At 42.2% G+C, this 27,052-nt stretch overlaps 3 protein-coding genes across 5 annotated transcripts; 2 read left to right on the top strand and 1 right to left on the bottom strand.

Annotated features, from left to right (window-relative positions):
* Positions 1-1,277: 1,277 nt before the first annotated feature.
* HMCES (5-hydroxymethylcytosine binding, ES cell specific) lies at positions 1,278-14,740 on the top strand. Of its 3 annotated transcripts, none has more exons than XM_003762490.4 (7): positions 1,278-1,476; positions 3,075-3,280; positions 6,349-6,492; positions 8,408-8,527; positions 11,976-12,142; positions 12,719-12,905; positions 13,521-14,740. In XM_003762490.4, exons 2-7 carry the CDS (start codon positions 3,098-3,100, stop codon positions 13,704-13,706), a joined length of 987 nt encoding a protein of 328 aa, XP_003762538.1. In that variant the 5' UTR covers positions 1,278-1,476; positions 3,075-3,097; the 3' UTR covers positions 13,707-14,740. The 3 variants fall into 3 exon arrangements, with proteins under 3 accessions (XP_003762538.1, XP_031812293.1, XP_031812311.1); XM_031956433.1 differs by lacking the exon at positions 1,278-1,476 and adding an exon at positions 1,731-1,899; XM_031956451.1 differs by lacking the exon at positions 1,278-1,476 and adding an exon at positions 2,072-2,256.
* Positions 14,741-17,718: 2,978 nt separating this feature from the next.
* Positions 17,719-18,825, bottom strand: LOC116423191 (predicted GPI-anchored protein 58). The gene is made up of 2 exons (XM_031964833.1): positions 18,735-18,825; positions 17,719-18,512 (listed from the first exon to the last, which is right to left on the bottom strand). The coding sequence occupies exons 1-2, from the start codon at positions 18,823-18,825 to the stop codon at positions 17,719-17,721; spliced, it is 885 nt and encodes a 294-aa protein (XP_031820693.1).
* LOC100924202 (histone H2A.J-like) lies at positions 18,757-20,190 on the top strand. The gene is made up of 2 exons (XM_031956422.1): positions 18,757-19,117; positions 19,214-20,190. The coding sequence occupies exons 1-2, from the start codon at positions 18,833-18,835 to the stop codon at positions 19,610-19,612; spliced, it is 684 nt and encodes a 227-aa protein (XP_031812282.1). The 5' UTR covers positions 18,757-18,832; the 3' UTR covers positions 19,613-20,190.
* Positions 20,191-27,052: the final 6,862 nt, after the last annotated feature.

Genomic DNA, 27,052 nt, shown 5'->3' with positions numbered 1-27,052 from the left:
CAGAGTTCTTGGAAGAAGCTTGTCTCTTATAATCTTAAGGCCATCCATCATGGTCATCTTCCTTCCAGACATTCATAAGATTGTCAGTGTACTTCCTAAAATGTGACACCTGAACACTGAATACAATAATCCAGGTATGATCTGACAGGGCAAATAAAGCAGAACTATTCCCTCCCTAGTCCTGTGCACTGACTTTTTTTCAGACTAAACCTGAGATTTCATTGGTGTGTTGCACCTCCAATGAAAGTATTCCTTTTTTCCAATGTTGATGGTCAAGTATTCCATTTTAGTAATTAGGTCTTTTTTTAAGAGTTGTAGTTATTGAGAAGTTCAGTAACTTGCTTAGAGATGTGTAGCAAGTCAGACTTAAACTCATCTTTCTGGTATAAGGCAGGCTCTCTATCCACTCACTCCTCTCTTCTCATTGCCGCAATTTTACATTAGCTCATTTAGCTATCAGATTATAATATTAGCAACTGTTACGGATTCTGCAGTCCATCAAAATTCCCAGACACAGAAAAAACGGTTAATTAGCTACTTGTGAGATTGGTTATTTGTAAGACTTTAAATTTCAACTTTAATTTGGCTCACCTTTCTATTCTGCTCCCATCTATTTGGATTGTGATGATCATACCACATATCAGATCCCCTTTTATCTTTGAGTCATCTGAAAACCTGATAAGGATGTCACTGCAATATTCATTCAGGTAATTAATTTAAAAAATGCTAAACAGAACAAACATCTGTCCCTGGGGCACTTCACTAATGACCTTTCTATTTTAATTCTAATCATTAACAACTTATTTGGTGTCCACTAATTTAGCTAGTTCCAAACCCACCTAACTACTGTAAAATACATGTCTCCAAGAATATCATTTGAAAAACTTTGTTAAATGTGGGTAAATTATGTATACTGCACCTTGCTTTGATCAGTTTCATAATAAAAAAACAAACAAACAAACAAAAAAAAAAAACCAACAACAAAAGAAAATAGGTTAGTCTGACCCTACTGCCTAAAACCTGAATCTGGTGACACTGGACTTCCCTTTCCAGGTCTTAAGCAGAAACCTCTACGGAACTTGTTGGCCAGTAAGGAAGTAGCCGCACGTGGACATTTGACTAATTGGTCTGGAAGTTCGGGGCGCTCAGTTAATCATATTAAGTGCCGCTGAAAGGTTAAAAAAAGCAAGTACGAGCAGAACTGATGCTGTATCAAACAGGACAAAGCTAGCCAATGCCTGTGCTGCCGTTACTATGGTTACTGAGCTCCTGAGTTTCCCAGAATCCTTTTCGCCTCTGAGCGAGGGAGCAGGATCATCCATTTGGAGCAATCAAGGATCTCGGTCCAGCCTTTTCCTTGTCAGGGAAATACGGATCCCCGTATCTCAAAGGGATCAGCCCGGCTCCCCCTTTCTCCTCTGCACCGCTCCGGCCCTCGCCAAGAGGACCACCTCATTCCTGGCGGATTGTGGCCTGGTAAAGGGGGGAGCAGCGGGGGGCGGGCGCAGCCAGGGGAAAACGGGGAGCCCCTCCCCCACTCCTTGTCTTCCCCTCCCCCACTCTTGCTTATCCCCCGCTTCCATTCTCCTTTTTCTTCTCCTTCTTCCCCCCCCTTCCGTCGTCCCCCCCGCGGCCCTCCCCCTCTTCCTTCGAGAGGTAGGCCGCAAAGCGGAACATGCGCAGCGAGGCGGAGAGGAACGTGACCGGGAGACAGGTGGCGGAGCCGCGGAGGGGAGGGCGCAGCACGTGACCGGGGGGGGAAGGGAGCGGAGCGCGGCGGGGGCGGGGCGAACCCGTCTTCCACTCTGGGCGGAGGGGGTGGGGCTACGCGTGGGAGGAGAGGCCGAGCCTCGGGGGTCTGGGCGCGCGCGCGGAGCGAGGCGGCGCGGGGAACGCGAGGTGAGGGGTCTCTGGGAGAGTTCCGGGCTGGATCGGGGAGCGGGGGCCTCCGCGGCGTCTGCGGCGGGAGGGGGAGGGGCGCAGGCAGGCCGAACCGCCGCGGGGAGGGGGAGAGAGAGGGGGAGGGAGGGGGAGGGGCGCGCGCCGGAGCCTTTATCCTGCGCCTGCTGTGTGCGGGCTGATACCTCAGGGATTTCTGCCTCCTTCCTTGCGTCCGAGGGAGGCTCCGTGATCAGCCTCCATCTGCCGAGGAGAAAGCGGAGATGAAGGAATTTGTCTTGGTCGCCCGCTGATAAGCGCCTGAAGGGGTTTTTATCCGTTAATGTCGGATTATATGTCCCTGCGAGCGGGAGAAATGTAAGGAGCGCGGGTTAGAGGGAGAGAAGACAAGCGGGGGCGGGGACCCGGAGGGCCTGCCTCAAGCCCTCACCTTCCTGCCGGCGCGCTTGGAGACCCCGGGAGAGACGTGGGAGGGGCGGAGGGAGGGAGATGCTTCGCTCACGGAGGCCGCTCTGATGCAAGGTGGAGAAAAAAACGCCAAGGTCCCCACTTTGCAAACAGAGCTGACCTGGAGGCTGGAGAGGTCTGGATTCGAAGCCCACCAGCGACCCTCAGCTTGCTGCTTGCTTCATTTTACAGATGCTCGCAAAGATGATTTTTAACATCCGTGCTTGCAGAGCCGTGTGTTCGGGATTTTTTCTCCCTCCATTCCTCCACCCTCTTTCTCTAGTAATCCAATGTGTGTTAAACGTGTGCACTTCTTCTATACATACTCCCACTCTTCCCATGGACAGTATCTTTTTTGATACCAGTATTCCAATAATGCTCTTTGGCTACAAGGAGCAGAATTTCAGATGACTCAAAAAAGCCACAGAAAGCCATATATTCTGCAGGAAAGGCATAGAAAACAATCACCCAGGAAATTACATTGTCTAAAAATGTGATGGGCCAGTCAGTTAGAAAGGCTAAGTGCTGCAGGGGCCTATGGAACTGTGGGAACTGGGTACGGGTGACCCAGGAAGATATACGGAGGGGTTTCCATCTGCAACTTTGGAGGGAACCCCCCCTCCCCCCCGCAGAGAAGATGCGTGCTACCTACCTCCAAGGACTGTGAGACAACTTATATAAAAGTCTGAGATAATTTTGTGTGATTTGACCTGTTCTTTGTTTTAAAGGGCTTTCCGAGCATTGCTAGAGGATGTGTGGCCGAACGTCTTGCCACCTACCTGTAGAGACCATCAGGAGGGCATGTAGGTACATTGACAGCTATGGACAAGAGCAGCTACCAGATTGGAAGGATGAGCATAAGTACTTTCCCTCCTACAACAAGAGTCCCCAATCCAACAGCCCAGTGCTTGTATCTCGATTACATTTTGAAAAGGTAACTGCTTCTCCTCCCTCCCCCCCAATTCAGACTGGCATGTTAGATCTTAGAATGTTTACTAGTTATGTTGTCTCATCCAGCTGACTTGGTTTAGAGATCTCATCTCAGAGTTCAGGCTTTCCCATATTAGAAAAGCCTTAGTCAAAAGCCCGACGCCTCACCAGTACCTGTACTTTAGAAGAAAAAATAATCGGTATTTATTAAGTGCCTCCTATGTGCCAGGCACTGTGCTAAGTTCCAGACAATACTAATAAGATGTACTCTCATTTAGATAGCTCATTCTTCATTTTGCATACAATTTTTTTTTTGCTCTCATGTTTATTATATTTGAATGTTTTCGAAGCAAATTTATATATCCAAAATCCTTTTTTTTTTTAAGTTTTATTTTGCATGTGTTGATTTGCATTCAGTCTCCATAATCCTATTTATGGATGCAGATAGCATTTTTTGTCCAAAGTCTGTTGGAATTGCTTCAACTCATTGAACCATTGGGAAAAAGAACCAAGTCTTTCATAGTTAATCATCCCATATTCTTGCTCTTATTGTGTATAATGTATTCCTGGTTGTGCTTGTTTTGCTCAGCATCAGTTCATATAAATCTTCCCAGGCCTTTCTAAAATCAACATGTTCATCATTTTTTATAGAACAATGATATTAATTTATCTTCATATACCACAATTTATTTAGCCATTCCCCAATTGATGGGCATTCACTCATTTTCCAATTCTTTATTATCACAAAAATAAAGCTCTCTATTTTTAATATTCTTTGCATTTCTTTGTGATAAATTAAAATAGGCAGCTCTAGCTCAACATTCCAAAGTGTAGTTGTTTTATTTATGGTTCTGGTAATCATTGTTTCTTGGCCTAGTTAAGAAGTCTTTGATTAAAAAAAAAATTCTTTGATTTTTATTAGCACCTGAAGGATTTTTTTTGTGTGTGTATATACTGTAATACAATAACGTTTTAGGAGAAAAATGCCAAATTATTATTCTGTGCCTCATAATGAACATGTGTTTTAAAAAATTCTAGTTTTCTTTATTTCTAAAGAGTACACTCTCTTATTTGAATGGTATTGCAAAATAATTTTACTTCATCTAATTTAGAAGTCGTTTTATTAAACCCATTTAAAAAGTTTAAACATTTTATCTTGACATGAGCTGTTTTCCAATAAGTTTTTGAAGACATCAAGCCTTTTTACAATAAAGCCTTAAGAGAATTGTTTTATGGTATTCCAGAGAAGGCAGCAGTATATCAAATTTACATTTCAGGGTTTCGTTATTTCAACAAGATAAAATCCCAATATGATTCTTTCTGCCTGGGGAGATTTACCTGCTGCTCTGTTCCTAGCCTTATTTACTTCTTCCCTTGCTATTTTAATAAGAATACCAGGGGCAACCTTGAATAAATATGTCATCAAACATGCTGCTTGAGGGAAACCTGAAGTATGGAAAATTGGAGGCAGTTAAGGACAAGTTATCCTGATTTGTGGGAGTGTTTTCTGCTCTTTTTCAGACCAATTCTCTGAGCTACTACTCTATCTTCCTTTCAAATGTTTCTTAGCCTAATTGGTGTTGTGGGCAGAGCAAGCAGACTGCAGATAAAAGGGAAGAGCAATATTTGGTTGTTTGAACTTATCAATGCTAATCTTAGATTCCAACAAAAGAACATTGAGGTTTTACCATGAGCCTCTGTACGTTCCAGGTCACAAATGAAAGATCAGAAGGAATTGACTCACTTTGATTCATATTTTAAGCTTTTAATTTTTACTATTAAAAAAGAAGTTTGCAAAGCTTAGGGCAAAATTAAAGAAATTTCAAGGGTTCAGTAGCTCAAATCAGTAGGGGTAGGCACAGATTGCAATATTTGCATTCGAAACTCCTGTATTTGAAATCAGTTCCTCTTTTATTTACCTGCCGCACTGCCCACACAGCTGTTCATGTCATATGCTCAAAAGGGAAGAGAGAAAAGACAACTAAAACAAAAGGTATTTTCAGTATTTGTACCTATAGTTTTCAGAGTAGCCAGTTTTATTTAGCTGTTTCCTATTTGGTATCCCCAATGAGATAACAGCATTTATATTCAAAACTTAGATTAGCCTAGTATAATAACATAGATAAAAGTCAAAGCTCATAATGTGTTCTGTGCATGGATTTATAGTGAGTTAGCACTCAGATACCTGAAATATTTTAGTCACAGTGGAGTAATGATTTTGTCTTACAAATGTGTTTGGAAGTCATTGCAGTTTGACACTGTGTACTTAGGGCTATTAATTCATTGGAAAAATAATTCTGGGTGTGAGATATGAAAGAAGAAGTAAGAAGCATCCTGAAGATCTGGACTTGACCCCTACCTTTGTTGCTTCCTGCTTGTTTGATCCTAAGCTAGTCAAAGATTTAAAATGCCTCTCAAGTGCCTAGAGTTATGGGAAGCCTATAAATGGGAAAGGTAGAGGAAATATCTTCCTGGGAGTTCCTTATACTGATGTAATCACAAAGATCCAATTAAAAATAAGAAAGGAATTTCTCAAAAGAGAAGCTATAACTCAGAGCAGGACATTTTGATATAACTGAAATTGACTGTGCTGAAGTCTTAAGGTTTGGAAAAGGTCTTTATCATTTTTCTTAAAGATAACTAATGCAGTCCTTGACTTATGTAAGCACTTAACAAAAGCTTGTTGAATGATTAATTTTCTTCTTCCTTAAATCTTTATTTGTCATGAAATATTTACTTTCTATCTCTTCTGGAGACAAGCTTCCTTTTTGTTTTGTTTTGTTTGTTTTTAATAGTATTTTATTTTTTCAAATACATGTAAAGATAGTTTTAAACATTCATTTTTGTAAAACTTTGTTCTCAAGTTTTCTCCTTTCTTCCTTCCTTTTCCTTCCCCCTCCCCAAGACGGCATCCATGGCCAAATTAATTTTCCAGAGTTCTCAGTCATTTGTCCAGTTTGTCTTTGTTACAGACAGTGTAAGTCCAGTAGAAGGAGAAATTACACTTGAGTTTCTTTCTGTTCCTCTTAGTTAAGAACCTTTTGATCACCTATGTGTTTATTCCTATGACAGGATGCTGATCCTTGTGATAGGGTAATTGCTGCAATGCGCTGGGGCTTGATCCCATCTTGGGTCAGAGAGTCTGATGCTTCAAAGATACAGTTCAATACTAGCAACTGTCGAAGTGAAACTATGCTGGAGAGACGGTCATATAAGGTAAGGATGGCTTGCTTAGGGTAAGAGGAAAATCCTTCTCATCTTTGTGTCTTCAGAAGCCACCTGTGACGCCTGTATGCCCCAGAAATTAAGAATTCATCTTTAAAAGGCCACAGACATCATCCTTTTCTGACTGTAAACTAGTGTTTTCTAGTTGTTTCATTAACAAAAGCCTTTTTCACATGTTATGATAAACTAGGTCTTTTTCTACCTAGTCTGTTGGAGAGACCATGTCCATCCTGTAGACTCCATTTTTTCCCCTTTTTTCCCCCCTTTGATCCCATCTCCCTGTTGCTCTAGATTAGAATCCAACTGTTGAAATCACTTTGTACACCATCTGTTTACATCCACCATATTGTCTAAATGATCTTATTAAATTTCTTTCAGAAGCTTTTTTCCTTCCCCTCTCCCCTCTCACTCCACTACATGTGCTATACCCAATTTTATAAGTCTCATGTGTGTGATTGATTGAAAAATGTTGTGAAGTACCATCCTAGGATCCTTTGTAAAGTAGGAGCCAAAGTATGATTGTAACCAAAAAAGCATTGTAATATTTTTGAGCTTCTAAAAACCTTTTGGAATACAAGTTGTGTGTATTTTAACAAGTTTCTTTAAGAAAATCCTGCTAATGTAGGAAATGTTTTGTACCAATTCTATTGACCCAAATAAGGAGGTGTTTCCGAAATGGTGTATGTTGGAGTTAAGGTTCGTGGTTACCAGTCTTTGTAATGGGGAGAGAGAAAGATATCTAGAGATACAGCATACTAAACAAAGCTACTTAAAAGTATAATTAAAGGAGCTTCTTGAAAGCCAGTTAAGAGAATAAAAGAAATATCATGACTCAGAAATTTATGGATTTGGGATTATACAAAAAAAGAAACTGAAATATCTCTACACTTTGACCTAGAATAGTTTACTGCCAGGCAGGCACATACCTTTAATACGTCAGTAACAGAAAGTAACAAAACATATACAACAAAATATTTGTAACAGTACTTTTTATGGAAGCCAAGAACTACAAATAAAGTAGATGCCCATTCTTTGGGAAAGGCTAAACAAATTGCATTATATGAGCACATGGAATAATAAATACTCTGGTAATGACTGCAACAGTGTCAGTGGTTATGACAATAGCAAAATAATTAACTGCAGGGTTCAAGCTTGTCACCAAAGGGGAGCCATGAGAAGACACCTCCCCCTGCTTGATTGCAGAGGTAAGAGACTATAGGTGCAAGGTACTACATATAATTTCAGATCTGTGTGATGTGTTATTTCATATTCTTTCTACAAGTTAGGTTGTAATTTTTTTCTTTTTACAAATTTCTTATTAAAAAGGATGGCTATCTAAAAAGAGGATGTAGGATGAAAGAAACAGTGGAAATATAAGTGATATAACAGTGATGTCAATAAACATGTATTTTTTTTTTAAGTTAAGGAGCTGAAGAAGTGAATAAAAAAGGGAACTTTTGTTAGGTGGGAGCAGTAAGTTACCCTTGAGGATTGGGAGTTCAAGGACGATAGTCCTTAGGTAGAAGGGAGATAGTAATGCTTTTTAAGGTTAAATGCCCAGACCTTTTTGTTGCATAATCTAGTTCAATAGATATTCTCTTCTAACCAATCTGATTCAATGAATTTAATGTAGCAGCAGTATTGTTTTCCTCTGTTTCCATAAATCACAAAACTGGTTCGTTAGTAGGATGTCAAAATGAAATGACAAAATCTTGGCATTGTTTTGGTTCAAGGATCAAGGATTCATTGCATTAATTGGTGTAATGAAATTTGCTGGCTTCTACAGCATCAGTTCTTTCTACTCTGTATTAGTGATCATTCCTTCCTTTTGGGTAGGTCTGTTTTTCTTCTTCTCTGACCTAACAACAACTTTGACATTAATATGTTTTATTTTGTCTTCTCACAGATACCTCTGGAAAAGGGCAGGCGATGTGTGGTGCTGGCAGATGGGTTTTTTGAGTGGCAGCAGTTTCGGGGGGAAAAGCAACCTTATTTCATCTACTTCCCCCAAATTAAGACAGAACAGGTATACTCATTAGAAAACATTTATTAAATAGCTATAATTAGTATGGAATAGTACACTGGTTCTAGATAACTGAAACAATTTAATAAAAGTGGTCATTTTTCCTTTTATGGAGCTTATCTACTAAGACAATGCATAAATACTGAATATAATTTAACATGTTTTATTTTTTTACTGTGAACTTAAGATGAACAAATTTGAACATTTCAGTGTATAGAAGGTGGTCAGAAAAATGTTTTTGTTGTTACATAGTTGGGTGTTTAGTATATGTTAAATTCACATGAGAGTAGCAACATATCATTTCCAGTCTATGGTTCCTTAAGAATGTTCACTGTCTTCTCTATATTCATTAATGATTTTTTGATACTTTTTTTTTCATTTTTCTTTGCATCATCTTCACAACTCATCAACTTCCTTTCTATCTTCCTCCCTCTCCACCATACAACATAGAAACCCTCCCTTGTAACAAATAAGTCAAGCAAAAGAAATCAACATGTGGACCATGACTGAAAAAAATTATATATCATTTTGTACTTCAAGTCCATCACCTCTCTAAAAAGAGAGGTAGAAGCATACTTCATCATTAGTCTTTTGACACAATAGTATATTAAAAAGAAATTGAACCAGAGAATTCAGCAGCATTTTGTTAACATACTCATAAAACTGACAGTGCTTAGTTTTCTTTTTGAAGTGTTGAATTTCAGATTCATATATTTAGTTTTTTTTCATTTTCTTTTGGGAACATTTACTCTCTTCAGGTGGTGTCATTTTCTATTTTGAATTTCCTGTTGTTGTTTTTTTTTTTTTTTTTTTAATAGCCTTTAATTTACAGGATATATACATGGGTAACTTTACAGCATTAACAATTGCCAAACCTCTTGTTCCAATTTTTCACCTCTTACCCCACCCCTCCCTAAATGGCAGGATGACCAGTAGATGTTAAATATATTAAAATATAACTTAGATACACAATAAGTATACATGACCAAAACATTATTTTGCTGTACAAAAAGAATCAGACTCTGAATTATTGTACAATTAGCTTGTGAAGGAAATCAAAGATGCAGGTGTGCATAAATATAGGGACTGGGAATTCAATGTAATGGTTTTTAGTCATCTCCCAGAGTTCTTTTTCTGGGTATAGCTAGTTCAGTTCATTACTGCTCCATTAGAAATGATTTGGTTGATCTAGTTGCTGAGGATGGCCTGATCCATCAGGACTGGTCATCATCTAGTATTGTTGTTGAAGTATATAATGATCTCCTGGTCCTGCTCATTTCACTTAGCATCAGTTCGTGTAAGTCTCTCCAGGCCTTTCTGAAATCATCCTGTTGGTCATTTCTTACAGAACAGTAATATTCCATAATTTTCATATACCACAATTTATTCAGCCATTCTCCAACTGATGGACATCCATTCAGTTTCCAGTTTCTAGCCACTACAAAAAGGGCTGCCACAAACATTCGTGCACATACAGGTCCCTTTCCCTTCTTTATAATCTCTTTGGGATATAATCCCAGTAGTAACACTGCTGGATCAAAGGGTATGCACAGTTTGATAACTTTTTGAGCATAGTTCCAAACTACTCTCCAAAATGGTTGGATTCGTTCACAACTCCACCAACAATGAATCAATGTCCCAGTTTTCCCACATCCCCTCCAACAATCATCATTATTTTTTCCTGTCATCTTAGCCAATCTGACAGGTGTGTAGTGGCAGATACCCACTCTCACTAGCTCTTCTGTTATATAACAAGAAGGGTAACCTAACTTGTAGAAACTGAGACAATTGTATAGAAAGATGATATATCACAAAGAATACCCTGCTGTAATGAATGTCTCCAAGGCTCTTCTGGGATCTCTTGTCTGTTAATGGCAAGTCTTTTTTTTTTTTTTTTACTATTTTACCTTTTTTTTATCTTTATGTTTTATATTTCTTTTAAGAACTTATTTATTGTGTACTACAGTTACTTGTGCATGTAGCATTCCTCTTATCTGAGCAGGTATGATATTATATTTATCTTTGTATCTCCTCCATTGGTTAACAAAACACTTTACTTATAATTGGTATTGGGTAAATGTTTGCTGAATTGAATCTTCTGTTTCACTTTATAGCCTCTGTTCAGCAAGTGTTTGGGTACTTGCCTCTATGTATTACATCAGCAGACAAAAGTTATTTAGTATCATTTTATAGTTAGCAGCTTTTTTTGAGAGTTTGCAACTTGCTTATATGCTTGAAGTCATTGCCAGAAATGGGACTAAAATATCGGGTTTTTTACTTCCTCACTTCAGTGGTATTACTAGACTCATTATCAACATTGTGGCTGTTTTTCTTATTTGTCACAAATAAAATCACAGGTGCTCTGGCCTTACTATCTAATGGGACAGACTTTTTTTTTCCTCCAGACTTTTCTAACCAGACTAAAGACTCCACCTTAATGTTTTCAAGAATACTCAAAGACTAAAGGAAAAAATAATTCAAAACATTGCCCATGCATTACTTAATTCCCTCATTATCTTTCCTTTCTAGGATGTAGTATTGTAAACTCTTTAGGTTATATATGATAATTCCATTTAAAATAATTAGTAGTTAGGAAGCATCAAGGCTTATTCCTGTTAAAGCCACAGTTTACTTTATGGCCATAGGGGACCTCCACTTAAATTCCTTTTTAGCTGCAAACTTGCTGATGCCTATTTAGAGAAATTTTTAGCTTACTTCCTCTTCCAAAAAGGTAGTGGATGGGCTGCCCATTCACCAAGATCATCATTTGGGGAGTGTTGTACTTTCCCTTTTGCAGTCCTAATTGCCCCATTGTCCACCAAGCATTGGATACTGAAACCTAGAAACCATCCCTTCCCTCTCCCCCTTCTACCTCAAGGAAGTATCCCAGAGCCCCACTCCACCCTGACCCTGGAGTACATTCACCACTCGTTCAGGGACTGTCTGCCTTGCCATTGCTTCTCAGGAAACTTCGTCTGCCTTGCTATTTCCCTTTTGAACCTGAGTACCACCTGACCTTTCCATTTTCCATGAACTGAACCCTCCTTTATATATTGTCTTCCCCAATTTGTCTTTTTCTTCCTTGAAAGCAGTGAGTCTTTTCTGTTTGCATTAGTATGATGTTTGGCATATAGTAAATGCTTGATTAATGCTTTTATATTCTGTTGTCTTTAATACATATTTACTATATGTGTACAAATAAGCATGATAGTCATACTGAGTTTTCTACATTTATAATCTTGGGAATAAATATCCAAGGCTTTTATTTCTAAATATGAGCTCTTCTATTTATTATTATTATTATTATTTGTGGAAATAAAAGAAAATAAATGCAAAACAGACATGGACTGAATTCTTCTAGAATATTTCTATTATTTTAATTTAAAGACTATGTCTTTATGGACAGAAAGAAAAAATATGGTTCTGGGATCTGCCTGTCTTTTGTTTCCAGTCATTCTTCAGCCGCTCAGTAGAAGAGGAAGTTTGGGATGACTGGAGGCTGCTAACAATGGCTGGGATCTTTGACCGTTGGGAGCCACCAAATGGAGGAGAGCCCCTCTACTCTTACACTATCATCACAGTGGACTCCTGCAAAGCATTAAGTGACATTCATCACAGGCAAGTGAAGAGACCCAAAGAAGCATCTTCAGGTGGAGACCAAAAGTATCAGGGAGTTCTTTTTCTTCGTCTAGCTACAAGATTCATCATTTAAATTTTTTTTTTCTTTTTCTGTTTTCTAAAGGGCTACAGAATAAGAAAAAGGAAATGGAACTGGGAGTTGGGCTGGAGATCTAGTCCTGACTTCATCAGTGATGCATTTTTGTGACATTGAACAATCTTTTCCTTTCTGGGGCTCATTTTATCTTTCGTATAAAATATCTTTTCTGCTACGAGTCTTCTAGGGTTAATGAAGTCATATTTGATAATAAGCAAGCCTCACTGGCTTCCAGTTAGTACAAGCTAGAATTGTTTACTTGATCCTTCTTTACAAATGCATTAGTTTTCTGTAGTATCCTTTGAATTGACTGTTAATGTATTCATGTTGTCTATGCCATTAGACTTTGTTATAGCAAATGTTAAAATGTAGTTTATCTTTTTATTTTTTTTCCTTTCCCTTGCAAATATTTGAGTAGTTCTTTAAAAGATTCCATTGTCCTGTCTCCCCCTCTCTTTACCATTTGCCATTCTGGCTAGGATGCCTGCTTTACTGGATGGTGAGGAAGCAATTGCTAAATGGCTGGATTTTGGTGAGGTCCCAATTCAGGAAGCTTTGAAGGTGATTCATCCTGTAGAGAACATTGAGTTCCATCCAGTTTCTACTGTGGTGAACAACTCCCTGAACAATACACCCCAATGTCTTGAACCTGTTGAGATCGAGGAGGTAAGAGTAATTGAGCCTGAGAATATTAGGCAGCCATGTAAATATTGTATGTTGGAGTCTTTTAATTTCAGAAATGTGCTTCTTTATTAGGAGCCCTAACTTTGTATAACCACCTAAAATTATTATATTTCTTATGAATGGCACGGTACCCTTGTAAGTAGAGGCAAAGAGTAAGAATATTCGTTTATAATTCTGTCTTTATCCTGAAAACTAATAAAATAAGCTCTGAGCTAATGAAATTCAGGAAGAGGCCCAGAGTTAGGAATGTGAGATCAGACAGGGATCTCAGAGATCTCAGGGGAGAGTGTTTCCAGAGTTTAAGATTGGTGGGAATGAGGTTTGCTGTGGGTGGAGGTCAGGTGGCTCCTGGCCATTAGCTACCCAGGAGCAGAGTCCATGGCTTTGGTGGCGTTAAGGTGAGGATGATGGCCAGAATCCAGTCAGCATTGTGAGGAGATGGCTTAGAGCTGATTGGAGAAATTGCTGATAAAGGAAAGATGATTTGAGTTTAAGTCACTGCCAGGTGCCGCAGTCCCTCATCACCTCTGCTTAAGTGATGCTATTTGGGCTTCATGGAGCGCAGGATGTGACTGGGCTTTGCTTTTGTCCTCGTAGATGCCCTACGTTAGTCCTAGCCGTCGGAAGATGTCGCCAAAATCTCCCCTAAAGGAAGACCCTGATCCTCCCAAAAGGTCCAGGGAGTCTGGGCGGAAGAGTCCTTCCAGGAGGGGCAGTGCAGAGTTAATGGAGCGGTGGCTGAACAAGTATGAAGCTGGCCAAAACAAGAGACCCAAGATTTAGTACAGCAAACATAGGGAGCTTCCCTCTGTCGGCACAGAGGGGTGATAGAGATCTCCATTAGCTCCCCTGATTTCTAACTCTTCCTTGTCAAGGTATCTGCTCCAGGGTTTCCCATTTTTCAGCTTTTGTGCCCACCTCTTCTCCCTCTGTAGTCCAGGCGCTAAAAATGGCCATACTGGGCTAGGAAGAACTTTTCTTTCTCTGATTGGTGTTCTTGCCCCCACAACTGCAACCTACTATGTGTATGTAATCTTTTTATTTACAAAGTCAGGGTAGGAAAAAAGGCGACTGTTGAAACCAAATTTAACTCTTGAATTGTCTTAAATTTTGTTACATGGAATGCCTAATGTCTCTTTAATAATAGGCCACTGTACTTGAAATTTTCTCCTGTTTTTCATCCTTTGGGTTTCGTATTCAGCTATTTTCTTCAATTTGTTTATGTGAATTTGACAAAATGAGTGGCACAATGAGGTCATGAATTGTAGGCTTTCATGGTTGTACATCTGGTGATGGGCAGAGCCTGGTTTGAGTTTGATATAAAAATCTGTATCTCAGGAATGTGCAGTTAGTTTTGCCAGGTTTGGACTAGTAGACTTATGGGACCAGAACCATTGTGTTTATCTCTGAGGCATTAAGATACTTTATCTGTGCCCAGTAGGCTCCACGAAGCTTTCAGCTGGTTCATTGGGGCAAGGTTCAAGGGAGAAAAGTGATTCCCAATGAGCCTGGTTCACAGAAGAGGGTCGTGTAGGGTTAGGACTCTTCCTGAAGGAAAGTGACAATTCAAAATTAGTTCATCCAGCTTGTGAGGTGTTTCTTTAATCTTTAGAGTGTTGTGGTTGGGACAGGTTTTTACAGTTCTGAGTGTGGTGTTGGAAGGGGAGCTGTGAAGGAGTGTAGGGGGTAACACTTGTTTTCCTGTCAGCGGTATTCCACTTAGCTTCTGAACAACTGAACCTGTCTGGGTGAGTTGCACTGTTCAGTTTCTATATGGAAATCAGTGATCTGGAAATAATAAAAAGAAATTCTTGGTGGCTTCTTGTCAAGTCTTTTTTTTTTTTTTTAAACTTTTTTCCTTTATGTGCTTAGCAAATAGTACTACTTGACAAATATATAACACTGGAGTCAGGACACCCACATTTATCCTAGTAGATGGCAGCTAGCGGTGTAAAGGCTATCAACAAATCGCCCTTTTATTCCTCAGTAAAAGTAGGAAGAAGTATATAGTACAGAAAGAACACTGCCTTGAGTCACTGGACCTATGATCAGATGAAGGATTCTGAAAAGCATTGTATTATCTTTAAACCTAAACAGGCACTTAATCTCTCTAGGCCTCTGTTTCTTCATCTGTAAAATGAAATTGTACTAAATGCTTATGAGGTCCCTTCCAACTCCATATCTGTGATCTTACAAAATGCAGCAAATATATTAAAAACTTTATAGACAAAAGGCCCTTAGCCCTGTGCTATATATATATCCTGGGGAATATTAAAAGCAAAAGAGGTTTCTGTGCCAAAAGAGCGTACAGCTTTTTTAAGAAAAATAAAAACAAAATTTATTCACATCAGATTTCAATCTAATCAAAATTTAATCAGCCACTAAGATTCATTCAACTTACTTTCATTGTGTGCAAAACATAGTATTAGACACAGCTCTAGACTTTATGTAACTTGATCTGTAATCTTTTCTCAATATCAACCCTACCCCCTAAAGAATCTTTTCTTTTACTAAGAAGTCAAGCCAATTGACAAAGTTAATCACATCTGTCACTTGGTGTATAATGTTGTAACCTTTGTTCAGTCACTTCTAACTCTTCATGACCTTGTTTGTGGTTACATTCTGCAGTACATTTTACAGATGAGGAAACTGAGGTAGAGTTAAGTGACTTGTCCAGGATCACACAGCTAGTAAATAAGTGTCTGAAGCTGGACTTAAGCTCAGGAAGATGATAGTCTGATTGCATTTCTTGAACTCTATCCACTTACAAGTAACTTGTAAACATTAGGTATCCATCACCTTAAGGATCTAACCTTAGTAATTGTGTTTAATGTGAGGTCAGCTGTTTTGTTCTTATTTAGACTTTCGTAGTTATTTAGTGTATTTTTCTCTAGGTTCTATTCACTGTTCAATTCCTAAAAGACTTACCATGTTTTTTTTTTTTCCCCTGAAATCCCCAGTGAAGGTAACTGGTTAATCCAGTGGCCTCTTATTAAGGACCTTCTATGTGTCAGGCACTGTGCTAAATTCTTGTCATCTTATTTGATTTTTGTGTAGTTTTGACACTTTGGAGCACTTCTTCCTGGATATATTTTTGTCTTCCACGACACTGCTTTATCCTGGTTCTCTGACTGAAACACCACCACCATTACCCAATACCAGTATCCATCACTTTTTCGCTACACTTTCTTGGTGATCTCATCTTTTAATTTATGTCATTGGGGAAATGTATGAGAAGAAAAGATGGGCTGGTCACACATTGAAAGCAAAAGTGGTCTATTAGTATTTTGCCAATATCATGAATCTGAAATAGGCCCTCAGATTCTGTTCTGCATCTTATCCAGACCAAGGAGGCCACATAGATTCATGTGGTTTTGAGTAGGTCAATTTCTGGAACCCCAATCTTTTTGCAAAACTGATCCCAAACTACCACCTGCTCTTGTGACATCTCCACTTGGGTGTCCCCATGGGGTTTTCGACTATACCTAAAACAAAGATCTTCATGTCCAGAGCAGCAACTTTTCTACACTTTCTCATTTCTGTTGAAAGCACCTCTTTCCAAGGTCTGAATCCCCAGCTATTCCATACTTTGCTCACTGAAAGGCCACCAATCCCCTCTGAAATCTTTGTTAACAACTGAGGCAAGTGATTGCAATTGGCCACCATTAGGCACCAGTCCAAGCCCCATTTGGTCATTTGATCCTATCAAACTCAGATTGAATGTAAACAGCCCGAATTTCTGCTTTAGCCAGAAACCCTAAGGGTCTTCCCCTCCCAGATTCATTTAGTTTTTGTTGTTGTTCCTTTTTTGAACTAAATGAAAGAGGAGATTCTTTGCTTCAAGTTCTGCCCAGCTTTAATCACTGATTGGGTGCAGCCTCAGTCAAACTGAGTTTAAAAAGACCGCGGTTTCCCATTGCAATCTGGGTCATCTCTAGTCTTCCTGATCCATATCTGGCCACTGGACCCGCAAGGTCCTAGAGGGGAAAGTGAGGCAGGTGACCTTGCCCAGCCCTCTTTCCTTTAAATCCAACTCGCTTGTCAGTCATGGCGTCACCTCCTTGATGCCCTGGCCTTTCCTGGAGAAGGAAGGACAAGCAATGGAACCAGATTAATAAAAGATTTGTGAGTGTTAACGGGAGAGTCCCGCCCCTCATATTCGCCTTGGACTTCCTGTGGGCCCCAGCTAAAAATGGACCTTCTTTAGGGAGCTTTGCCCGATCCTTCTTAATCCCAGAGGATTATTTCTCATTTAGCTTGTAAATTGCTCGTTTCCACGTTGTCTCCATTCCACACTGAATTGAAAGGCAGCAATCGCCCTTCGCCCTTCTCTCCCCAGCGCTTTTTTGCAGTGCCCTGCACAGAGCAGGCACTCAATAAATGCTTGGTTGAAAAGGGGCTCTGGGCCCGAGACCTTGCCGGGCCCTCTCCCAAGCAGCGGGATCATCGGGAGGACCTCCTTTGGCCTCTGCAAACCGACAACGCGATCATCGGGGAATCTAGCCCCTGCACAGGTGACTACCGCTCGGGGGTTCCCAGAGAAGGTGGCCCCCCCGGAGACAAACGGGGGCACCGGCCTCGGCTGGGGGCCACCTTCCGTGCCCCCTTTCCCGGGCCGGGGGGAGGCGGGGTGATGTTGCTACTGTAGCCGGGGAGAACGCTTCTCCAGGTACGGCCTTTCTCACCCCTCCCTTAGAGAAAAAGATTACCCAGGCGGGGACAGTGGCACCCCTCGGCATTTAAATGGGCTGCGAGGTGAACCCGAGCGGAGGGGACCTCCAGTCTGGCTTGAAGCTTACCACTGGGATAGCCCGGGGTGGGGGCAGGGCTCCCGGGCCTGGAGAAGGCTCTCCTGCCTGCTCCTGCCCCAGCGGAGCCTCACAGCGCGCTGCGGGGGCTGCGGGGGCTCCGGGCTGCGGGGGCTGAGGGGGCTCTGGGCTGCCGAGCTGCGGGGGCTCTGGGGGCTCCGGGCTGCCGAGGCTGCGGGGGCTGTGGGGGCTCCGGGCTGTTGGGCTGCGGGGGCTGAGGGAGCTCCGGGCTGCCAAGGCTGCGGGGGCTGAGGGGCTCCGGGCTGCCGAGCTGCGGGGGCTGTGGGGCCTCCGGGCTGCCGAGGCTGAGGGGGCTCCGGGCTGCCGAGGCTGAGGGGGCTCTGGGCTGCCGAGCTGCGGGGGCTCTGGGGGCTCCGGGCTGCCGAGCTGCGGGCTGTGGGGGCTCCGGGCTGCCGAGCTGCGGGGGCTGTGGGGCCTCCGGGCTGCCGAGGCTGCGGGGGCTGAGGGGCTCCGGGCTGCCGAGCTGCGGGGGCTGTGGGGCCTCCGGGCTGCCGAGGCTGAGGGGGCTCCGGGCTGCCGAGGCTGAGGGGGCTCTGGGCTGCCGAGCTGCGGGGGCTCTGGGGGCTCCGGGCTGCCGAGCTGCGGGGGCTGTGGGGGCTCCGGGCTGCCGAGCTGCGGGGGCTGTGGGGCCTCCGGGCTGCCGAGCTGCGGGGGCTGAGGGGGCTCTGGGCTGCCCAGCTGCTCTGGCTATGACCTCCCCCTGCGCAGGCTTGCTCGGGGCGGGAGAGGACTACAGACGGACCCCCACCTTCCCTAACTTCTAAGGGGAAGGGGCGGGACGCCCCAGGCAGGGAGGCCCCAGCGGAGCAGGCAGGGAAGCTGTTTGGAGGTTTTGCCGGGTCCTGCTAGCGCCCTCCGAGCCTCCAAGCAGCAGGGGATGAAACTCGCTGATGAGCGCCCCGGCGCCCGGGGAAAGACTTGCTTAGGGAGCCTGCCGTTTGCCCACATCCTGCCCTCTTTCCCCCCCCCCCCCCCCCCCCACCCCCCCGGTCTCCGAGCATCCTGTGCCCCCACGGGCACTCTCTGGGCTTCCAGCCGCTCGGGTTCCCGCCCCGCTCTAGCCGCAGGGCCATTCGCTCAATGACCAAACTGGAGCCCAATAAGAACGAGAGAAGCCGGAGGCCGTTCTCTGGAGCCGGGGCGAGTGTGCTCGCAGGCCTATGCAAATCGCGGATCGGAAGGCGCTCCAATCGGAGCGCAGTTCGGAACCCGCGGCGGCCAATGGGAAGTCAGAAGCGACTGGGTCTTTATTTATATTTGCCGGCCCCTCCCAGGTTCTGCCAGCCCTTGCCCGTTGCTGGTGCTCCCGCCGCGGGCGTGCAGCTCCCCGGGCCGCGGCCTCTGCAGCTCCCGGCGCGGAGCGAGGTAGGCGGCGCGGCGAGTCCGCCTCGGGAGGGGCAGGAGGCTCCGGCCCGAGAGCCGGGGCCTCGCCGCTGACCGCAGCGCCTTGTCCCTGCTCAGGCTCTCTCTCCTCCCGCGATGTCCGGCCGAGGGAAGTCGGGAGGCAAAGTCCGGGCCAAGGCCAAGTCGCGCTCGTCCCGCGCGGGGCTGCAGTTCCCCGTGGGGCGCGTCCACCGCCTTCTGCGCAAGGGCAACTACGCGGAGCGCGTGGGGGCGGGCGCGCCGGTGTACCTGGCGGCGGTGCTGGAGTACCTGTCGGCCGAGATCCTGGAGCTGGCCGGCAACGCGGCCCGCGACAACAAGAAGACGCGCATCATCCCCAGGCACCTGCAGCTGGCCATCCGCAACGACGAGGAGCTCAACAAGCTGCTGGGCGGCGTGACCATCGCCCAGGGCGGCGTGCTGCCCAACATCCAGGCCGTGCTGCTGCCCAAGAAGACCCAGAGCTCCAAGAAGTGAGGCGCTGCCCCCCGGGGGAGACGCAGGGGGCGGCGGGAGCCCGACGGCCCGGAGCTGTCCGCAGCTGTCTGGCCCTGCGCCCGGCGGGGAGGAGCGGGCCGGGTTCCCTTCCCGTGGGGCTGCCGGGGTGGGCCGCGGCTTGAGACGCCGCGTCTGGAGGGCTGGGCTGTGTTCTCCGGTGCGCCCCTGGGAAGGGCCCCCAGACCCGTCGCTAGGGGTTGCGGGCCGGGATGTCTCCCTGTGCTCCCTTGGGGTGTAGATGCCCTTTACCCTGTGGATGAGGTCGTCCCAGCGCTGACCCGCGAAGCGCGCCTGAGGGGACCGGGCTAGGGGCGGACTAGACGGGATGCGGAGGTGGCCCCTCCCTACACTTTTTTCTCCCCTTAACAAACCCCCTGCTTTTGGGGAGCTCCCTGTATTTCCTAGGGTGGGTGGGATCTGTATTTATTTATTAACTTGGGTGGGCGGAGTCACTTTAATTGGCGGGGGTTGGGGCGGGGATGTGCTCTGACTTTGTCCTTTTGGTTCCCAAAATAAACAGCTCTGGTGGCGTCACCGTTAGCCTCCCTTCCTCGGGCTTTGCCTCCGTGTTTCCTTTCTAGAAGCAGGCTTGAAAGCCGGGAGAGGACCCGGAGGGGAGGGCGAACAGCTCCCCGGGCTTGGGGGGCCCTGGCTGGGCTTGGACCCCGGCCTTGCTCCTCACTTCCCATAATCCTCCAGGCTTAGAAATCTAGATCTGGAAAGAACCTTAGGTCGGCAAAGTCATGGCAAAGAGCCCTGGCCGCGGGATCCGGTTGGATTTTGGCTCTGCTGCCGCGAGGACCTTGGACAGGTCCCTTTCCTCCTGGACCAAACTGATTCCTCTTCAGCAGAGCGAGAGGTTACCTAATCTCTGTCGATTTAATTTAGATAGGAAAAAGCTGGGACCCGGTATTGGGACCGTCAGCCCAGTTTTCACAGAGCTGGGAAGTTCTTTTCTCCTTTAGATGGTCTGGGGGTTGTGGTGGTCTGGAACAAATAAATGCAGGCAAGAAGGAGAGCCACGGACCTGGCGTCAGGAAGTCCCCAGTTCAAAGGTGGCCATCTGTTTGGTTCTGGACAAATCTCTCAATCTCTATCGGTCTCAGTTTCCTCATCTGTAAAATGGAGATGATAAATCGCTCTGACCTCTCGTTGGGTTCTCGGGAAGATAGAATGAGATCCTGTTTGTAAAGCGCGTTGCACAACTAAAAGCGCTAAAGAAATGCTGGCTATGATTATCCTCCTGTTCTTTTGCTTCTTGGACTGCCAAGGTCTACTCTCCCTACCTCTAGCTCTTCCAGAACTGAAACCATTAACCATCCTCAGAAACAAACTCTTCTTCAGCAGGGTTATGGGAAATGATGCTGTTCCAGTTGAAATTCAATAAATATTTATTAAGCACATTCTGTAAGCAGAGCAGTAATGCAGATTCTGGGGACTAGAGTCAGTCAGAGTTAGAAAAAGAGGCAGATTCCTATTTTTTGGTACTTACAGACTCAATAAAGGGTCTAAGACAAACTAAACTACATGAGATTGAGAAGCCCAAAGTAAGAAGTGAGGTGGCGATAGGGAAGGGTCTTCAAGGATGGCTTCCTGAAGAGGTGGCATTGGAGTTGGGCTTTTAAAGAACTTAATTTTTTTTGTTGTCATCATCTATTAATAACTACTCAAATGTATTTTGTTTCCTCTGTGATCCTACTTACTCATTTTATGCATTTAAAAACTTTATTCTGAGGAAGGGGTCCATGACACAAAGGTGAAGACCCTCTTTTAAAGAGAAAATAGGTACTTAGGAGAGGTATAGGGAGGCTGTGAAAAATTTGGGGAGCAGTCTTAGCAAAGGCAAGGGGACCTGAAGTGGAGTTGGGGGGGGCTAATCTCATTTGATTAGACTCTTCTGTGTGTGAAGGGTATATTAATATATGTAAGCCTGTAGAAAATCTGGAATTCCATGCAAGCTTTGAACTAAATGATCTTTGGAGTCCCTTTCAGCTTACATTCTATAGACACCAGCTTTGAAATTTTTACAGAAAAATAACATGAGATATAATGGGGTCAAGGGGGAATGGTTGTTTTAACTATTGAAAGATTCCTGAAAAACATCTGGTGGGATTTCAAGAATTATTTTAGGAATATTCCCAAATGTATTCCTAAATGTACCAGTCCATGAGGGTGCCAGCCATGTTCCCCTTACCCTCTCACTCCCTCCTACCTAACTAATGAGGACAGAGTTCAGGTGTAGGAACTTCTTTATTTCCCAAACAGCCTGTTTTGTTGTCCTGTCCTATTTCCATGTCTTTGCGCAGTCCCTGTACTATCTCTCTTTGCTGCCATATCTTGCAATCTTTAACTGCTGTCATCTTCAAGAGGACCTTCCTGATTTCTTTCAATTGTTAGGATCTCCCCCTCTATCACTTGACGTTTATATATCTACTTATCTTTGAACCTATGGTAGCCCTTCACTAGAATTTAAGCTCATAAAGGGCAGGGACCATTCTTCATTTTGTACTTCAGTCCTCATTGCTTAGCAGTGTTCCTCACCACATAGTAGGCACTTCATAAATGTGTGTTAATCAATTCATGGAACTCTGCTCTACCAGGTTTTATTTTATTTTGTTTTGTTTTTTTATTCTGTATTCTCTTTGTGTACAAATCTTACCCCTTTACTAGACTTATTTCCTTGTGGATAGATTTTTTTTTTTCACCTTTTGTACTCCCCATTCCCAGTAGAGCATCCTAGCAGATTCTTAATAAGTGTTTGTTGAATGTCACTGAAAGGATGAAAGTATAAAGTCTGAAGTTTTCATGAGAAGAGGAAGGCAGCTGTAGAAACCAGTTGGCTGATCAGGGAGTTCTCTAATGAGCTTATTTTAGGATATAAAGGAAATGTAAACAAGGATAACTTTTTTTTTAATGGCATATGAGCATAGTATTTAAAAGTCTAAAGCAAATAATTCATTTGAAGAAATATTCATTAGCTGCCTACTGTGTGCAAGGCACTGAGGATGCAAAAACCCAGAGTAAACATTCTGTGCCCTCATGGGGGATATATGACAGGAAGATGAATAACACAGGAGGTAACCTGTACATAGATATCTTCATGCAAAATGCATACTAAATAAATTTTAAAACGTTAAGACAAGAAGGGCTCTTCTCTAGCTATGTTGAGGCAAGAAGAGGATCAGGCCCATTTGCTTGGGACAGATGGTGTAATAGAATGTTTGTTGAGTAAGTGAACATATGAAGAGAGAAAATAGACCTACTTAACTGCTATTCTTCTGGCTTCTCCAGAGAAGAGAATGATTTTCCATCTGAAAAGGGTGTATAACATGCTTTGTGCTGATAGAATATAAGGCATTTAGGGCAAAGATTCTTCATTTTTCTCTTCATTTCCCCAGCCACCTAGCCCAGTGCCTAAAATAGAGGGGTTCTTAGAGATAGAATGGACACCCTCCAAATAAATGAGAAAATAATTATAATTCACATTCATATAGTATTTATATTTACAAGCTGCTTTTCTTTTAAATGTGAAGAAACTGAGGAATGGAGAGATTGCAATTTGCCTATGGTCACATGGTTAACAATTAGTAAATTGGGAACTCAAATCTTCATTTCTGACTCCTAGATTATAGTTCATTAATCTCCTATGCTGATTCTTCTTCCTACACGATGTAAGAAAGCACCTAGCTACAAATATATAATCCTTGGCCAGTCACATTACAGAGTAACTGAAGAATCACTGTCAGGAATCTTGGAGAATATAAGAGATGGTAAAAGGCTAACACTAAGATATGCTCATTTAATTTCACATCTATTTTTGGGGAGAGGAGAGGATGTGAGGTAGTTTGATGCACTTTTGGTGAAATTGTAAGGTGGTCCAATTGTTCTAGAAAGTAATTTAGAACCATAGCCCAAAGTCACTAAACTGTTTATACCCTTTGACCCAATGATATCACTACTAAGTGGCTTCTGTGCCCCAAAAGAAGAGAGAAAGGAAATATTTGAAGCTGCAACTTTTTTGTTTTAACAAATAACTGGAAGCAAAGTAAGTGTCCATCCACTGGGGAAAGGCTCAACGATTGTGGTATATTCCAGTAATGGAATTATTGTACTAAAGAAATGACAAGAGGCAAAGATTCAAAGAAACTTGGGAGGACCTGGATGAACTGATAAAAAGATGATTTATCAGAACCAAGAGATCAGTTTTTACAATGGCTACAAAGGAAAACAATGGAGAATGCAGTGACCCACCTTATTTCCAGAACACTGAGGAAGAAGCCACTTTCTCACTTTCTGGAAGATAGGCGATGAATTCTAGGTACAGATTAGGACCTACATCCTCTAACATTGTCAAGCTATATATTTGTTTTTTGTGATTCTATGTAATTGTTACTAGAGGGGATCTTTTATTTGAAGTTGAATAAAGCAAGAGAGGGATTGTGATTCTGAAAAAGAAAAAAATGAATCATTTAAAATAGACACTATAAAGTTCAGAAGCAGACAGGCAAATAGGACATTGTTAGAATTACTGTGTTAAGTTTGGAATATTCACAAATGAGTGAGCAATAGCATAGAGGAGATTCTGTTTCACATGTGCTCTTATTTTAATCAATTTTTTTTTTGTCTCTTTGTGTGAACAGTGTATATTTGTAGATATTTGTTGAATTTTGTCAAGCTCACAATATTAATTTAAAAACCTGTCATTTGTTTTTTAGTACTTTAAAAAGCAAATTGTGACTGTTACAAACATATAACATTGTTAGGTTCATGAAGAGCATTATATGTATAAGAGAGAAAATCCAAGTGCTGTGCAAGGTTATTGGAGATGGAGAATAAGTGAATGAGGGGATAATGGAGTGTTTCATGAAGAACACGGCAGCCGAATTTGACCTGCAAGTGGAGATAGCACTTGAAAAGACAGCGATTAGAATAACCAGGAAACCTCATGAGCAAAATTAATGAAGGCACAGAGTCTGCAAGAAGAATAGAAGGAGGGCATGGTGTGTTATGAGCAAGCATAAGGTGGTGAGAGGTTGCTGAGAGCTTTAAATTTTAGGGTAATGAGTTTATATTTTATAGGTAAGCCATTGAATCATCGTGATTCCAGAAGGGACATTCATCCATTCAATAAGCATTTCTTAAATACAGTGTGGAAAATGAATTAGATGCCCATCGATTGGGGAATGGCTGAATAAGTTATGGTATATGAAAGTAATGGAATATTATTGTTCTATTAAAAATGATGAATAAGCTGGAAAGATTTACATGAACTGAATTTGAGTGAAATAAGCAGAACAAAGAATACATTGTACACAATAACAGCAAGACTGCAATGATCAACTAAGAAAGATTTGGTTCTTCTCCAAGGCAATCCCAATAAACTGAATAGAAAATGGCATCTGCATCCAGAAAGAGATCTATGGAGATTGAATGTTCAAGGGATTTTTCTGTTTCTGTTTTTGTTTTTTTGTTTTTTTTTTCCTGTGATGGTTTTCCCTTTTGTTCAGATTTTTTTCTCCCAACATGATTCATAAAGAAATGTGTATTTTAAAAGTTAATATACATGTATAACCACAAAAATAGATAAAACAATTAAATAAAAATACCCAGTGTGTCAGATCTGTGCTAAGAGATATAAAACCAAAATCATATTATGTTCAAATACAGATAAACCTAGTAATATAATGGAAGGATGAACTGGAATGGGAGAGAGAGTTTTTGGTTTGTAAGAACTACAAGGAAATAATACCCTATACCAAGATAAGGTCAAAATGGGTTCATGGAATTAGACATAAAAGTTGATTATATAAACAAATTAGGAGAACAACAGATAGTTTCTCTCTCAGATCTGTGAAGAAGGAAGGAATTTATGGCCAAAGAAGAACTAGAGAACCTTATGAAACACAAAATGATTAATTTTGATATTAAAGTTTAAAAGTTTTTGCACTAACAAAACTAATGCAGCCAAAATTAGATAAGAAGCAGAAAACAGATGGGGTTGGAGGGAAGGGTAGAGGGGGAGGAAATTTTATATCTAAGGTTTCTAATAAAGGCTTCATTTCTAAATATAGAGAATTAACTCAAATTTATAATAATACAAGCCATTCTCCAATTGATAAATGGTCAGAGGATATAAATAGACAATTTTCATGTCTTTGAAGACATTAAAGCCATTTCTAGTCATGAAAAAATGCTCTAATTTGCTATTAATTAGAGGAATGCAAATTAAGACAATTCTGAGTGTGAACCACTACATGGAATTCCCAATCCCTCTATATTTGTCTGCCTGCATTTTTGATTTCCTTCACAGGTTAATGGTACACCATTTCAAAGTCTTGATTCTTGTTGTGTAGCAAAATAACTCTATGGACCTGTACACATATATTGTATTTAACATATACTTTAACATATTTAATATGTAATAGTTTACCTGCCATCTGGGGGAGGGGATGGGGGGAAGGAGGGGAAAAATTGGAACAAAAGGTTTGGCAACTGTCAATGCTGAAAAATTACCCATGCATATATCTTGTAAATAAAAAGCTATAATTAAAAAAAGACAACTCTGAGATACCACTTCACAACTCTCAAATTGGTTCAGATGGCAGAAAACGATAATGATAAATATTGGAGGGAATGTGGGAAAACTGAAATACTAATACATTGTTGGTGGAGTTGTGAAATGATCCAACCATTCTGGAGAACAATTTGGAACTATGGCCAAAGGACTATCAAACTGGGCATACCCTTTGATCTAGCAGTGTTTCTACTGGGTCTGTATCCCAAAGAGATCTTAAAGGAGGGAAAGAGTCCCACGTGTGCAAAAATGTTTGTGGCAGCCCTTTTTGTAGTGGCAAGTAACTGGAAAATGAATGGATGCCCATAAATTGGAGAATGGTTGGGTAAGTTGTGGTATATGATTGTAATGGAATATTATTGTTGTGTAAGAAATGACCAGCAGGATGATTTTGGAAAGGCCTGGAGAGACTTACATGAACTGATGCTGAGTGAAATGAGCAGAACAAAGAAAACATTATATATACAATAACAAGATAATGTAATGATCAAACTGTGATAGGTGTGACTCTTCTTAAGGAAATTCCAATAGATTTAGGATGGGAAATGCCATCCATATCTGAGAGAACTATGGAGACTGAATATGGATCAAAGCATACTATTTTCACCTTTTTGTTTTTTCCCATTTTTTCCTCTTTTTTTCTTGCATAACATGACAAATATGGAAACGGTTAAAAGAATTGTACATATTTAGTCTGTATCAGTTTGCTTTCTGTCTTGGGGGTGAGGAAAACAGAAAAAATTTGGTTCACAAAAATCTTACAAAAACGTATGTTGAAAACTGTTTACATGTATTTGGGAAAGTAATAGTATTGAGGAGAATAACCAAAAAGAGTTGGGCCATCC

This window comes from Sarcophilus harrisii, chromosome 1 (assembly GCF_902635505.1).
Source record: "Sarcophilus harrisii chromosome 1, mSarHar1.11, whole genome shotgun sequence".
NCBI classification, from domain to species: Eukaryota; Metazoa; Chordata; class Mammalia; order Dasyuromorphia; family Dasyuridae; genus Sarcophilus; species Sarcophilus harrisii.
Note: the sequence above shows the minus strand (reverse complement) of the source record. Positions and strands in the feature narration are given on the sequence as shown.

What these genes read in the sequence shown, in the direction of transcription:
- LOC116423191 (XM_031964833.1), bottom strand. Translation starts at nt 18,825, where the DNA reads ATGGCCCTGCGGCTAGAGCGGGGCGGGAACCCGAGCGGCTGGAAGCCC. An exon ending in GATGCTCGGAGACCGGGGGG is followed by an intron (nt 18,513 to 18,734) that starts GTGGGGGGGGGG and finishes CCTTCCCCTTAG; the next exon opens with AAGTTAGGGAAGGTGGGGGT.
- LOC100924202 (XM_031956422.1), top strand. Translation starts at nt 18,833, where the DNA reads ATGACCAAACTGGAGCCCAATAAGAACGAGAGAAGCCGGAGGCCGTTC. An exon ending in AGCTCCCGGCGCGGAGCGAG is followed by an intron (nt 19,118 to 19,213) that starts GTAGGCGGCGCG and finishes GTCCCTGCTCAG; the next exon opens with GCTCTCTCTCCTCCCGCGAT.
- HMCES (XM_003762490.4), top strand. Translation starts at nt 3,098, where the DNA reads ATGTGTGGCCGAACGTCTTGCCACCTACCTGTAGAGACCATCAGGAGG. An exon ending in TTAAGTGACATTCATCACAG is followed by an intron (nt 12,143 to 12,718) that starts GCAAGTGAAGAG and finishes CATTCTGGCTAG; the next exon opens with GATGCCTGCTTTACTGGATG. An exon ending in AACCTGTTGAGATCGAGGAG is followed by an intron (nt 12,906 to 13,520) that starts GTAAGAGTAATT and finishes TTGTCCTCGTAG; the next exon opens with ATGCCCTACGTTAGTCCTAG.